At 42.0% G+C, this 16,110-nt stretch overlaps 1 protein-coding gene across 1 annotated transcript in view; it reads left to right on the forward strand.

Moving 5' to 3' along the window:
* Positions 1–4,538, forward strand: part of AKAP10 (A-kinase anchoring protein 10) — a 50,262-nt gene extending 45,724 nt beyond the window's left edge. The window contains exon 15 of the mRNA XM_066599474.1: positions 1,601–4,538. Coding sequence (XP_066455571.1) covers positions 1,601–1,606 — 6 coding nt within the window. The 3' untranslated portion in view covers positions 1,607–4,538. The remainder of the gene's footprint in view (positions 1–1,600) is intronic.
* Positions 4,539–16,110: the final 11,572 nt, after the last annotated feature.

Genomic DNA, 16,110 nt, shown 5'->3' on the forward strand with positions numbered 1-16,110 from the left:
CTCAGGCTCACGGATTTTAGCCATGCAATGCAAGCAGAGGAGCTAGAAAAATCTATAATGCTTGGACAGATCAGCGGCTAAAGAAGACCCTGACCGCCAAAGAACACGAGGGCCGATACTGTCAGAGCTGATACTGGCATGGATATCACACAACTGAAAGAAGCCGTGAAAAACATGGAAAAAAGGAAAAAACCTTTATCCAGCTGCGCTCTGTCGCAGGACCTCAAGAAAATATAGGGAATAAGCTTCCACAACGGCCGTTAATAATAAGCCAAGTTTAATCCCATAAAAATAAAACAGAATAATAACAGGTTTAAAGTACCTCTACTATCGGGTAAGCAACGCGTATCTGCGTCATCTGACGCCTTTATCAAGCATATAATCCTTATACCCAATCCTATATATACACATACATACACAAAACATACCTTAATCAAAGATCCATGTGTTTTGTGTATATATGTGTGTGTATATATATGTATATATATATGTATGTGTGTATATATGTATGTGTGTGTGTATATGTATGTATGTATATATATATATATATATATATATATATATATATATATATATATATATATATATACATATATACACATATATATATATACATATATACACATATATATATATACATATATACACATATATATATATATATATATATATATATATATATACATACACACACATATATACACAAAACACATGGATCTTTGATTAAGGTATGTTTTGTGTATGTATGTGTATATATAGGATTGGGTATAAGGATTATATGCTTGATAAAGGCGTCAGATGACGCAGATACGCGTTGCTTACCCGATAGTAGAGGTACTTTAAACCTGTTGTTGTTCTGTTTTATTTTTATGGGATTAAACTTGGCTTATTGACAGCCGTTGGGGAAGCTTATTCCCTACACGTCCTTGAGGTCCTGCGATAAGAGCGCTGCTGGATAAAGGTTTTTTCCTTTTTTCTATACTTTACCATCCCCATTTTTCCTGCCAGAGAATTGGGGTTTTCTTTAGAGCTGCTGCTCTCCAAAAAAGTTTATATTGTGTAGGATATCAGACACACATATATTAAAGATACCTATTGAAGGCTTACTTGGATTCCAGGTGTACGCGGGACACACAAATTCTTTTGCTGTTCCGCCAAACACCGGGTAAGTGGAGTGGATTCACTATCTATTATTTTACCCATGTGCAAGGCGCTCTCCCTAATTTGTGTTTCTCGTGAAAAACATGGAGGGAGCTCGCCTGTTGGGTCGCCGAGGGTTGCAGACGACTAAACTGCTAACAACAACAATCCATTACAAAACTTGCATGTGTTTTTATATATATGGATTTTTAAGCAGGTTTTTGCCATTGAAAGTGGTAAAAGCCACAGTGAAAATCCCCAAGAAAATAAATTTAAAAATCCAAAAGCTGCTTCAGTCTAAAACTGCCCCTTCCAACAGAACAGGATGAAAGAGATTTTCCAAATAGGTTTACACCTTGTTGGCAGTGGGAAGGAAGTAATTAGCTGTTGCAGTGTCACTGACTACATTTACACTGCGGTGTACCTAATTGTGCATTTTTTTTTCTTCTCTTTACCCTAGATGTAAGATCGCCGACTCCTGGCCTCGTCCTGCTGTCTGACATGACATTGATTAGTCTCTTGCACTTGCGGATGCTGTGTTCAAGCAACTGTGCTGAACGCTACGAAGCTATTGATGTCCTGGCGGCAGAGTGGAAGCCTTTCAGAACTAGAAGAAATCAAGAATTTTTTTAAAAATAATTCTGTCCCATATAATATCTATGAAGATGAGCGCAGGGCACTTGTTAAGGTGACGATGAAGGTGAAACATGAAGTGTGGACAGACTGCCTGGTTCAGAGATGCTGCACGTGATAGTTTTATCAGTCTACAAATTCCAATGGCTAACCATTCGGGTCACTTTTTGTTCCTTCCACACTGGAAATAGTGATGATGTGCAACTTCATTGCAAATTTATGAGTGTTCCTGTAGACGACCGATGACCTTAGCCGATCAAGGAACATTCAGAATAACTTTTATACATTTTTTTTTTCTTGGCTTTGATACCTGCCTATATCAGTTGTCTACCCGCCACGACTATATCTCAGAAGTAGGTCCGGCCGTAGAACTTGTTTGTGCATGCATACACCTTTCCATGTACCCGACACACCACGATATATTACCACAGAACCGGTTTCTCTTCCACTGCATTTTTATGTGGAGTTATCTTTTATTTTTCGAGGTGGTTAGTAGGCCGTCTCACTCAAGATATTAGAGAGATGTTTTACAACTACTTAATATATTAAATAAGACATTCCCATGAATCAAGGTTCACACTAACAACTGTATCGCGGCTGACAAAGCATAGCCATGGCCTAACCCAGTGTTTCGCAACTCTAGTTTTCAGCGTCCACCCAACAGGTCATGTTTTCAGGATATCCTATAGAGAGAATGTGGCAATGTCCGAGGCTATGACAATAGTTACATCACCTGTGCAATACTGAAGAAATCCTTTAAAACAAGGCCTGTTGGGGGTCCCTAAGGACTGGAGTTGAGAAAGACTGGCCTAACCTGTGTATTGTGCTTCGAGTTCCATAGCCATAAACCATGCATGATGCAGGGGCTCAAAGCTTCAGATCCCTGACTGTTATGTTATCACCCATCTTTCTAAAAAAATATCCACCAGACTTTAAGATTGAGAAAGAAAAAACCCTCCTGCCATATTACTAGTTTACGCTTAGTGAGACGAGCTTGTGTCCTTATGACAACACTTCTCCCCTTGTATCTCAGAAGTTTTTAGTTGATATCGGTGAGGGAGGCTGATGTAGTAATAAATTTGCATCAGAAGAATGCATATAAAACATTCTGATGTTGCAGAATGTCCCCACGTCTTACAGAACTTCAGGGGGATTAAAGGAGTTGTACTATAACTACAAGTTATCCCCTATCCAAAGGATAAGAATTACTCGCTGATCAGTGGGGGTCTCATCCCTGAGACAGTCACTGATTCCAAGAATGGGGCTCCGGTGTTGCTTGTCCTCCTTGAGAGCTTACTGTAGCCCCCTGCAGCGAGGAGGGGAATGGGTGGAGCAACAGTCACACAAGTACACTACCGCTCCATTCATTATCATTGGGATTGCAAAGAAAAGCCAAGCCGAAAGTACTCGGGTATTTCCATCGTCCCCTGTTGAAACGAATGGATCGCCAACCCCATGTGCATGGCGCACTCCATTGGGTTTGACGTAGCTGTGAGCGGGAGAAGCTTTCCCGCAGTGACAGGATCATGTCGTTCTCATGATCCGTAGGGGTCTCAGCGGTGAGACCCCCAATGATCAGCAAGTTATCCCGTGGATGAGGATAACTTGTAATTCTGGTACAACTCCTTTTAAGATAATGAAACGAACCAAAAGGCACAAATCTACAACAAATCGGCACTGAAATTATAGCTAATGTGTTCTGCGTATCACAGCTTTCCATTTAGAGTATCATCACGTAAGGCTACGTAAAGATGTGGAATATCCCACCATTTATAGCTATAAGCAGTCATTCCCTAGTCTTCATTGTATATTAAAGAGATTTCCAGGATTAGACAGACGAGGCCACTTTCTTTCAATAGCAGTAGCACACTTGTCCACGGGTTGTGTGTAGTATTGCAGTTCAGCCACATCAATGGAGATGAGCTGCTATACCGGACACAACTCATGGGCAGGTGTGGTGCTGTTTCTAGAAGAAGGCGGCCATCTTTCTCTAATCCTGAAGAATTCTTGTTATGTCTTGATGTAGACTACTACCGGCCACTCTAAACCTTTTAAAAAAAAATCCGGTCTCCTTTTTAGTAATAGTTGCATGTATCAATGAATTCCATTTGAAGGCGCAAAAAGTTTATGCTGCAATTTCATTTTGGGACACAAGTACAAGTCGGTTGTCTTGAAGAATCCATGGATCTTATGCTGGTGCCGCATCTTTACATAGGATTGCTGCAGGACAATGATCATTTGGTTCCAGCTTTCGAGACTCTTAGACGTAAAGGTATTGCCAATGGATCCTTGCCTAGCTCTGGGAGGACACAGCACTGCATTGGACTCCATTACGTTTTGGGGCATAACCAATGCTCCTGATGCAACACTCCGTTACACTGCTGTGGTTGTAGTAGAGAGGATATTCCCATCATACAGCAATTTGGGGAGTTTGATTCTTGTTTGTATGTTTTTATATGTTTTTTCTGTTTTGTTTTTTTTCCCATTATCCAAAAAAAAAAAATCGAAATTACTTTGTTGTATTTCCGGCCATGGGAACAGCATTGATTCTCTAGGTTATATATTTCAGCTACAGTTGTTGAGATTACCCCGTGTATTGTCTGGTAATATATAAAAGAAGGCTGTGTATAGCGTTTTTGGTACTATGTACCTCTTCCATGACCTTCTCATACCCAAGTATTCCTGTACTTAATCACTCATCTATTTAAATGTGTTAAATTGAGAATATATCAGAGAAATATTAAAAGTGTTGTCTATCCTTTTCATTATGTGTGATCTCTGACGGATTCCCAAACTGCTGATTAAAAAAAAAATGATATACAGATTACTGGATAGAAGTATCCTGATTACAGAAGGGGCTAGATACCGGAAAGCCAGTTATAGCATATTCACTAATGTCCAAGAGTGGCTTCCACCTTGGAGGCTCCTACCTATTGGGCGAACTGGGGTCCCATTAAGCCCCCCTTTTGGAAGTTGTGGTGGCCACCACCAGGTGATGCAGGCTATTAGATGAGCATATGTTGTGTCAAGGAGTGTTTGTTTTTGAGCTGGTCAAAAAATTTCTCTAGGAAGAAAAATGTGATAAAAGAACTAGAGTATCCTATCAGTAGAATAAATAGTGTCTTCGTATGTCAGGTGTCCTAAACCAGGCTACATAAGAAGCGAAGCCTTAAAGGGTTAAACCATAGTGCACACTGTTGGATATATGGATTATGCCTCTGCACACAAGCCGTCCATCAGGAAGCCCAATGCATCAGCCCATCTGCGATGGTTCAAAGAGTGTTATCGGAAGTTGAAAACTTTCTGCGGAGTGATGAATCTCGCTACTTCATCTTCACATCAGATGGACATACCTGGGTATGGAGGAGCCTAGGGAAGTCTTTTGTCTGAGTATGCTGTGCCAGTAGTTGAGTACGGTGGTGTTTCCGTTATGGTCTGGGGATGGTTTACATGGCCTGGTCTCTGTCTGTTGGGTGTAATGACAAGAACCATGAACACGGAGGTGTACTGTGACATACTGGACAATAATGTGCTGCCGGCAATGTGGTAATACTCTGGGATGGTCAACGATATTTCTAACAAGACAACGCGCCTCGTCACAAATTCAACACTTTTTGGACATTGATTTGAGGATATTGCTGTTCCGGAATTCAACTGGCCTGCACAGAGTCCCGACCTGAACCCTACTGAACAGCCTTTTTTTTAACATAATTGTTAAACAAAGTACACAGTGATGGAACACTGAAGTTGCTTACAAAACCAGAGGATTGTTTTCCCAATTATTGTAACTGACAATAGTATAGTATCAAAAATATACTGTCTGTTATACAGTTTCAATACATCCGTAGACTAAAAAACATTCAAACCTGAACTCAAACTTAGTTACTGGCATATAAAAGACAAGAAGAAAACTCTCTCCCAAGGTGGAAGTTAACCGTTAGTTGGTGTGGAATGTGCATCCAACCAAGAACCCCATATTTTTTGGAACTTGTTAGGACAGCCCCTATGTTGGTATATGACTTTTTCATAAGGGATAATTGTGTTGACCAGCCTTTTCCAACTTGACAAGGAGAGTGATTCCACCGCCATCCACTTCATGGCAATGCTTTTCCGAGCTACAAATAGTATCTCTTTAGGAAATATTCACGTATAATTTGACCAATGTTCCTCATCAAATAGATATATATTCAAGGGTGGAGGTAAGAGTGGGGATATAAAATTAATAACCTCAGACCAAAAACTTGTTATATATATATATATATATATATATATATATATATATATATATATATATATATATATATATATATATATATATATATATATATATATATATATATATATACACGGGCAGTCCTATATCAAATGCCAGAAATCGGCATTGAGTTGATGGCATCTGTGACAGGCTGATGTTTGAGGTTTACCCGTTTTGTGGGGATGCACTGGGCTCAGATAAGACTGCTGAATAATATAGAGTTGGGTTAATTTATTAACAGCGGGGGATACCATCAGATGGGATTCTACTATATCTGACCATTCTTCATTCCATAATGAAGCCTACTGAAGCATTCCAGAACTATGTTTTGGGCTCGACGTAAAAACACCTAGCGCTATATTGGACGGCCGGGCATTTTTACATCTCGCAAATACGCCCATGTACTCTAATGCATTGGAATCCAATGCATCAGATCACAGCGCATATAGGCCGGCCGTGAAATGGCCGTCCGATATGCGCTTGTGTGAACAAGCAGACCCTGCAGAATCCTCTGAGCATGACTATAAAAAATTCTTATTTAACCCCAAGGATCTTGCGGTGTTAATTAAGGCTATTAGGGCTACATTAAATATGGAGGAGCCCAGAAAGAAACTCACGATACAGGATGAAGTCTTTGGTGGCCTGGGGGAGAGGCACAGGCATACTTTTCCTGTTAATATCAACGTGCAAAAAATGATTTTAAAAAATGGAACCAGCCCGACAAAGGCACTTTTACTTCAAGGGGTATCAAGAGGCACTACCCCTTTGCAAAAGAGGTCTGTGCAGACTGGGAAGAAATCCCTAGGGTGGACGTCTCAGTGGCTAAGGTGGCCAATCGTACAACTCTACCCTTTTGAGGACACCACCCAGTTGAGAGACCCAATGGATAGGAAAGCAGAGAGTCTCCTTAAAAAGACCTGGGAGGCAGCCTCCAATATACTGAGGCCAGGAGTAGCAGCCACTTCTGTCGCCAGAACACTAAACGTGTGGCTAAACTAGTTAGGGGTGCACCTACTAAACAAGACCCTGAGAGATCAGATACTAGAGTCCCTCCCAGTCTTAAAGATGGCAACCACCTTCTTGGCCGATGCATCAACAGAGACAGGTTTTCCGCACGCACAGCGGTGCTCGCAAATTCAACTAGGTCAGTGTTATGGTTAAAGTCGTGGTCAGGGGAACTGGCATTCAAGAACAAGCTATGTCCCCTACCCTTGCACAGCCAATTCCTCTTCGGACCTGACTTGGACAAGATACAGGAGAAGGCCGTCGATAAAAAGAAGGGGTTTCCTGAAGAAAAACCGCCAAGGAAAAAAAAACCCTTTTTGCACGTCAGTTTAGCAGACAGAGTCCTATAGAGGTAAAGGGAAGATGGGCCGTTGGAGCTACCACAAAGGGGGTAAGGGAAGAGTCTTCCTCTTTGACCCTCACCAGGGGGAGGCCTCTAAGCCCAGGCCCTGACGCCATCTCTGTGGGAGTGACACAGGGCCTTTGCGAGTCGGTAAAGAAGGAAGCGTTCATGGTGTCAATAGACCTAAAAGACGCATATTTTCATGTGCCGATCCACGAGGACTCCCAAAGGTATCTAAGGTTCGCATTATGCATGAAGTAAAAGATAAGACAGGAAAACTGCAAGTGGCTTATCTGGTCCATCACCACCCGCCTGCCGCAGTTGTATTCTGACACCCCACTGACTACTTATTAGACACTTCAGTCATTTTATGTCTTCAGCTTTGGTCCGTTTACTGCTGGGGCAGATCATATTCTCTGGACAAACCCATAAGAGTTCTGTAGATGAATATTAGTCTATATGTGTATAAGGCCCAATGTCGACGGGCAGATTTGAATTGTGGAATCTGCGTGGGACACCCCGGCGGACAAGCCACAGTTCAATCCGCCCATAGGGAAGCATGGGGCATCCGCACTTCAATTAATACCTGCGGATTTGATTTGCAGATGCCATTCGTGGAAAAGAAATTGCAGCATGCTCCATGTTAGTGCGGATTCCACATAGATGGGCTCCATAGATCTCTATCGAAGCAAGCGATTTAGGAATGCATCCGCAATTCAATTGCGGATTTGTAGGCAGAGGCTTCTGTGGTTGCTTGGAGACCAAGCGGGTAGGAGGTGGAAGGCAGTCACTTTGGGCTTGTGATTTTTTTATTTTTTTTTCCGCGCAGGAAAAAAAATCGCATCCACGATCGCCGGCAAGCATTTAAAAATGTACATACTGACACGCAGGTCTTCCACTGTGGAAATCTGTGTGTGCTGTGGACATGAGACCTTAAGCGCCTAATCATGGTCAGAGTTGGGGGGGGGGGGGGTTGCTGCAAGCCAGGGGGAAGCCAAACAGGCAACCTTAGGCGCCTAATCATGGTCAGGGTTGAGGGGGAGGCGTTTATGGTTGCTGCAAACCAGGGGGAAGCCAAACAGACAATTGAACTTTTTCCCCAGGTGAAGAAACTCTGAGCTGGGGCTCTACATATAATACAATACATTGATTTCAGTCCCAGTGCAGGTTGCAGTCTGATCTCCCTATCACAGCATAAGCCTTCATGCACATGGCTGTATTACGGCTCTGAGTTGTACATAGCTATAATAGGGCACCCATAGAGATGCATGGAGCCTTAGGCGGGGCTCACATGAGCGTGTTGGTATAGTCAATTCCTCACGCTGTACCAGTCTCCCATGGCCGGCCATGTTGCCGCTTACAAGACTCGTATTATGCATGCATACACACCTAGATAGTACATGGCTATGAGTGGCACGCAGTCATTGCGTACGGCTGCGTGCTACGCTCATATCTTGCAGGCTACACCCTGCAATAATACACTCAAGTGAGCCCGGCCTTACTGTATGTGTATATTACACATGTCTGGTTTTTTTCCGGAGGTAAAAATTAATATTTTCTTTGGATTTCGGACAAATAAAAATAAAAGTTGTTGCCTGTTCAGGATAAGACACCCATTTCTTGCATCTGTCATTTCTGACAGCTGCCGTCCCCCCTTAACACTATCAATTTACTATTGCAGTCCTCTCTCTCTTTTAGGGCACCTTCACACGGGGTGACTGACGGGCGCTTAAACTGCTACACTGGAGTAATAATCGCTCACTGAATGGAGGTGAAATGTGCTGGGTTTGGGAGAGCTAAAAACTAAGCAACTCCAAAAAGTGAGGGATTCTCATTTACTTAGGGTGGTTTCACACGGGCAATAAAAATGCGCAATGTGTGAGTGAGTAAAAAAAAGCAGATTTATGAAACCAATGATTTTCAACGGTTTCTTTCCCATTAGCGCTGTTTACACTGATGCGATGCAGCAAAAAAAAAAAATCGTGGCATGCTCTTCTATCTTTCAACGATGTGAGATTTTATTTGTCCCTTGTCTCCTTATGGAGCCTCCTTTTTATCGCAACGCACAAACTTGCGTTGCGATTTTAACATTAGAAAGTCCTATAGACTATCACGCTTTTATCGCGGGTGGCAGCAATGCGAGATTAGTTTTTAAAAAAAGCATCACTGACGCTCAAAAATTGTGCGAACAAAGATGCAATTTTGTTGCGATTTTCTCGCAGCAAAATTGCGATCGCCCTTTGTGGAACTAGCCTTACTTCGTCAGGTCCCATGATTACACAGGACGACAGTCTTCTATACACAGTCTTTTGAACGATGACTTGGGCGACTATCCGCCCATGTAAAACTATTGTAACTTCTCTGCCCTTTAATTTTTGTACTTTTTGTAGTTTATATTACCGTGTTTCCCCGAAAATAAGGCACCCCCGAAAATAAGACACATTAAGAAATTTGCAGAAATCGCTAATATAAGGCACACCCCGATAATAAGGCATACTAAAGTGTGCAGGCAAGTTGAGAGGCCTGTCCCCTGCTGCCATCCCCGTTGTCTCCTACCTCCTCCTGTGCTGTACGAGTGTGCTGTTGTAAGCTCCCCTTGCTGGCTGGAAAACTCCATATTGTCGCTCTGTTGCTGCTGCACACGTCTGCTGTAATGAGCTCCCCCTGGTGGCCGGAAGCTGCAATACTATCCCTGCTTACAAGTGGTACAGGAACTTCTGTCTGCAGGTACGTTACTTTTTTTTATGGCTCTGTGTGTGTCAGGCAACCATATGTGTGATTCTTAAGGCTGGGTTCTCACAGAATGTATTTCCAGCCTTAGGGGGTGAGCATTACAGTCTCCAGACAGTGTGTGGGAGCCAGGTAATTTACAGCTCTTATTTTTTGTGGCCCTGTATGTGAATCAGGTAAACAGTGTGTCATTTTGATTCAATAGGGGGTGTCTGCTTTTTTGCTGAAGAGTCTAAAGTACAAGAAATAAACAATGTTGCTACCGTATATTTTTACCCCTAGACATGAGCGCAAAAAGAAAGAGCTATTCCGTTGAGTACAAGAAAGGAATCGTGGAAGATTCTTGGGGCAAAAACCTTCCTGCTTTGGCCCAAAGATTTTACAAGAAATGGAGTGTCAAGAAATTCAGCAGGAGATTCCGGGTTCAGATGTTTATGATGATGTGCCAGAAAATGATGACATGACTGTCATTGAGTAATTTTTGCTTTGTTTTCACAGTTTGTCTAGCTATATTGGTTTGTGGTGACAACTACGGTTCTGTGCAGTATATCCGGTAATAAATGTTCATTTTTTTTTGTTAAACAATAAATGGGAATTCTTCTTCGTTGAAAAATAAGACACCCCCTGAAAATAAGACGTAGCGCATATTTGGGAGCAAAAATTAATATAAGACGCGTCTTATTTTCGGGGAAACAGGGTAGTAGCTGATTTAGCAATTACATTTCTGCAGTGCGATGCCCTGAAATAGGATCCTGCCTGTTGTATTTCCAGTCTGATGCCACTGTGCCAGGATGGTGTTTTTGCCCTCTATTCTTTTATTGAGATGTCTTCACACACCAGACCTGAATTTTGTATACAGGCCACCATATTTATTCCTACTGTACAGTGCATTATGAGATGGCCAAAGACAGCCATTGCCATTCTGCATGATGTGCCTACATTGACCACTAGATGGCACAGTTGTCTTTATTATGTGGCACATGTAAACTTTGTAAATGCCTCTGATTCCATAATCTACTACTGTAGCTTCACACAAGTGTATTTTTTTTTCTCAAATGAAATGTGCATGCGCAATACGTAGTGAATTGATTTCAATTAGTTCATTCATATTTCCATATTTTGCGTACGCATTTTAGTTGAATAAAGTAAAACATTCTCTATTTTTCTGTTTATTTGCGCTCTAAAGGTCCCAATAAAAGTCAATGCGGTGAGTGCAAAAGAGCATCGCAATACGCAAGGAGATGCGTGAAAAACACTCCAATTCTGCTGAAAAAAGAACACATTAGCCATTTCAAACAATGGGTTTTTGTCTGCCGCACACAAATAAACATGCCCAGCAGGCGCAAAAAATGCTGTAAAATATGCCGATGCTCTTGCAAAAAAGCACAGTTCATTCTGTAAATACGCAGAGCTCAGGCACAAATACCCTTACGCCCGTGTGAAGCCAGCTTAAAACGCATTGTAAAACGCACTCGATAGGACATTGTATCCTTTTCTGTAACATTGTAATAATACATGGAATGCCCACTTTAGAGACCCCCTCATCGGGTAGGGTGTTGGACCTCCTCTGGTCTTCAGAACCTCAGCAATTCATTTTGGCCTCCATTCACAGATAGAGAAATCAGAATGTGCCAAGAAAACATTCCCCACACCGTTACTCCAGCCTGACCTGGTGACAGCTGACAAAAAGGGTTCATCGATTCATGCTGCTTGTGCCAAATTCTAACTTCCCATCAGCATGGGATTAATTCTAACCTCCCACCAGAAATCTGGATTTATCTGATCAGGTGATGCTTTTCCACTGCTCAGTGATCTAATGTTTGCCCTTTTTTGCCCACTGAAGTCTTGTCTTTCTGTTTGTCTTAGCAACGATGCTGAAACTGGTCGTCGGCTGTTATAGTCCATCTGTCCGAAGGGATGATGAGTTGTGCATTCGGATATGTAGTTTTATCACCAGCATTATATCTGCCTGTAATTTTCTTGACTGTGCAGCTACTGCTCATCAGAATGATTCTTGACATGCCCCTCTGACCCCTTTCACCGACGAGTTATATATGTCCACTGGATACCGTTTCGCTGGCAATCTTTACTCAAATCACACCATTCTCTGTATATTGTCCACACTGCTGTATGAGAAAATCCTGCCAGGCTGGCAGTGAAATATGAGCCCAGCTAATGTAGCACTGATGATCAGGTCTCGTTAAAAGTCGCTCAGATCACTGAATTTTCACACTTAAAGGGGTTGTCCCGCGAAACAAAGTGGGGTTATACACTTCTGTATGGCTATATTAATGCACTTTGTAATATACATCGTGCATTAATTATGAGCCATACAGAAGTTATTCACTTACCTGCTCCGTTGCTGGCGTCCCCGTCTCCATGGTGCCGTCTAATCTTCAGCGTCTAATCGCCAGATTAGACGCGCTTGCGCAGTCCGGTCTTCTCCCTTCTGAATGGGGCCGCTCGTGCCGGAGAGCGGCTCCTCGTAGCTCCACCCCGTCACGTGTGCCGATTCCAGCCAATCAGGAGGCTGAAGATCCCGGCGGCCATCTTCACAAGGTAAGTAAGAAGTCACCGGAGCGCGGGGATTCGGGTAAGTACTACCCGTTTTTTGTTTTTTTTATCCCTGCATCGGGTTTGTCTCGCGCAGAACGGGGGGGCTATTGAAAAAAAAAAAAAAACGTTTCGGCGCGGGACAACCCCTTTAAGGGTTTGTTCACACGTAGGGGAAATGGTGCAGATTTTCGGCAGCGGAAAATCCGCATCAGAAATTGTGTCAGACTCTACAAATTTTGTATATACAGTAAACCCATGAGTAGCATTGCTCTTAAGTAAAGCTGTTTTCAACTTAAGTCCATGTGTCAGGACAGCGGCGGCCCCTCAAATAAAGTTGCATTCCTCAGATAAGGGCGTCGACCGCTCCATGACCCCGGGGGCGCCTCTCAGTGAGCTGGCGTGCAGCTGAAGCCGGTCACTTCCTGCTTCTCCTGCATCAGTGCGCGCCTACTCCTCTCCCTCCCATCTCCACAGTGCACAGTGCCGGCTGAACGTTGCTGTGTCTGCCTGCCTTCTGACACAGTACAGCAGCTGAATCCCCAAAGTGTCGGCTGAACGTTGCCTGTCTCTTGAATTCCCACTGTACTGCAAAATGTAAGTACTGTACAGATGAGTACAGTACAGTAAAGAAACGTTTGCAAATAAATACTGCATTCCTATGTCAAAGCACAGATAACACAATGATATATACTGCTAATGATGTTCCTGCAGTCCTATGTCAAAGGACAGCTAACACGGTGATACATACTGCTAATGATGTGCCTGCAATCCTATGTCAAACCACAGATAACACAGTGATACGTACTACTATAATCATGTCCCTGCAATGTTAATTTATTATTTACAGTTGTGTTTTATATTCATTTAGTATTGTTATTGTTTATGTTATTAAAGAGCAGAGTTATTCTCTATTAAATGGGATTTGGTGTGTTTTTTTGGAACGTCTAGAACCAATTAATTGGATTTACATTAATTCCTATGGAGATAATGTCCTCAACTAACATTGATTTCTACTAACGTCCATTACTTCCCGATGGATTAATGAAATTAGTTGAGGTTCTACTGTATATGTATGATATGCATCTTCTATTACAATAAAGGACCAAAAATAGAAGTTCTTAACATCCGATCTTCATAAATGTAATGTGTTTTTATTCAATCGACCCCTGGTTTAATTGTTTCATTTGTAGGTGGTCTGAGGAACATAAAACACTGGTAATGTAGAGATTATTTTCTTAGTGCGGGAATGTAATTGTGGTATAAAGTACATATGAGTAGAAGTATTGTGATCAAGGCCTTATCATGAGGTTAGTGGTCTGCCAGGACCAACAATCAGTGCCGACCTCCCCGTCTACTTCTGCTATAGAATCCCACCAATGACCTCATGTTTAGAAAGCGCTACCGGTTTTATAGTATAATGTTCCAGAGTACCAGTAAGAACTGCCCAAAGCTAGCACTGTAATTACAGGTCTAAAACATAACCAAGTTACCATAATCACCCGCCATGATTGCTTTATTAAACTTCATTTCCTCAAATGCTGAAAAGAAATATCTTAAGTAAATACAAGTCCAAAAATGCAATCCATTATTTTTATACTACTTTTTTTCTTCCCTCTCTGCTTTCCAAAACGGTCAGGCTCGAAAAGGCTACTGAAATGTCTTGTGTATGTGTCATCAACAAGCTTTCCTTAATTTTAGGGCTATAGGGCAGGGGACTTATTATCCCATAACTAAGTAGATCGCTAGAGTTTGGGAAAGACTGGTGACAACCCCAATGGGAGCCGTTGGCGTAGGAAAAAAAACTTATAATTAGAGAGGTTATCCCAAGAAAGATTCATCACCTCTCTCTATGCTGAGATCCCCACCAATGTTTTACGGGGCATGGTCTCGGTCCATTAGTTGTAGTTACTAGAACCATGAACAACACGAAGGTGAACCTTAACATTCTAGATAATAATATGCTGCCAAAAATGTGGTAATCTGGGAATAGTCCACAATCCTTCCAACAAGACAACGCACCTTGTCACAAATCCAACGCTGTTTTAGTTTGGTTTGAGGATAAGGATGTCCTATGATTGAACTGCCCTGCACAAAGTCCCAACCCGAACCCTACTGAACAACTAGAACGTCGGGTCAGGAAATATGAACAGTATCCATCTTCTCTGAGAGAACTCACCTGACATTTGCAGGATGAATGAAGGGAAATACTAGATGAAGTGTACTAGACGTTAGTATAAAGTATGCCACAGGGAGTAACTGATGTCATTAGGGCCAAAAGAGGCCCCACTAAGTATTAACAGATCTAAATAAATACTATATTTGATTCCTACTCAGGTGTCCCAATTACCTTTGGATTTTTCTTACTTGGCTTATCCCAGTGATTTCTGTGCCTGTTTACACAATTGACACAACTTCATTACTCAACCATTCTAGGAAATTCTTCTATTATTCAGAACTTGTCATGGCTAAAATAGTAAAAGTTTATTTTTTCATAATTCCCTATCTCTAACATAGTTAGATGAAACAAAAACGACACTTTTCAATAAAGTATGAAACATACAACAACAAATCCTCAAACAACCCTTCCCACTCATGTCAACTCCATGCAGGAAGGTTATACAGAAAGCAGTTTAAAATCTCAATAGTAAAATGACAATAGAGAAAATAACACTTCAGCAATGTAAGAGAGACAAGAAAAGAAGCCTATCTTACAGTAAAATAGTCATTCAACACCAAAACAAAGGAAATAACCACTATACAACATGTCAATAAACTAGCTGAATGCAGACAAAGGAGTTCCTGATAAAAGTTTGTATCGCTCCACCCTATTCCATTGACCAAGTAAGAGTAGATATCCCATATTTACAATCACAGTAAACTACTACAAGACAAATCTGGAGCATCCAGCCAAGAGGGCCTTAGGTTTTCAAATTTAGGTATGGTCTCCTACTTTAGTCTAAGTAATAAATTGACATTACCCTCAAGCCTCTTCCATGTCATCACTTCCCCCACCCGGCTTTCAAGGTTGTTGGCATCCCAAGCCTCTTCCATGTAGCAGATGCCACAGCACTCCTATCATCAGTGCCCTTCTTGGGGTGTATGCACTAAGCCAGCTCACCTCTTAAAGGGCCAGTACAAGTACCCAATTGTCCTGCTCCAGGGCAATCCTGATCTCTTGGTGTATTTAAAGTACACTCCTGCTATGGAGAGTGCCTGAGTCATAGAATCCATAAGATTCTTCATAGGTGCTATAATTTTGGGATTGTCCCATGCCTTTTCACCCAGCTTTCCCACCTTCTCTTGTCCTGATCTCGGCTAATACCTTCACCACGATTTATCTGATTACCATCTGCTCTAATTCTCTGCCTGTCTCTACATTCACGCAAAAGCTCTGTCGATCTTGAATTCGGCCTGTGTATCCACTATGTATCTACCTGTCCCTCTAGTA

This window comes from Eleutherodactylus coqui, chromosome 4, assembly GCF_035609145.1.
Source record: "Eleutherodactylus coqui strain aEleCoq1 chromosome 4, aEleCoq1.hap1, whole genome shotgun sequence".
NCBI lineage: Eukaryota > Metazoa > Chordata > Amphibia > Anura > Eleutherodactylidae > Eleutherodactylus > Eleutherodactylus coqui.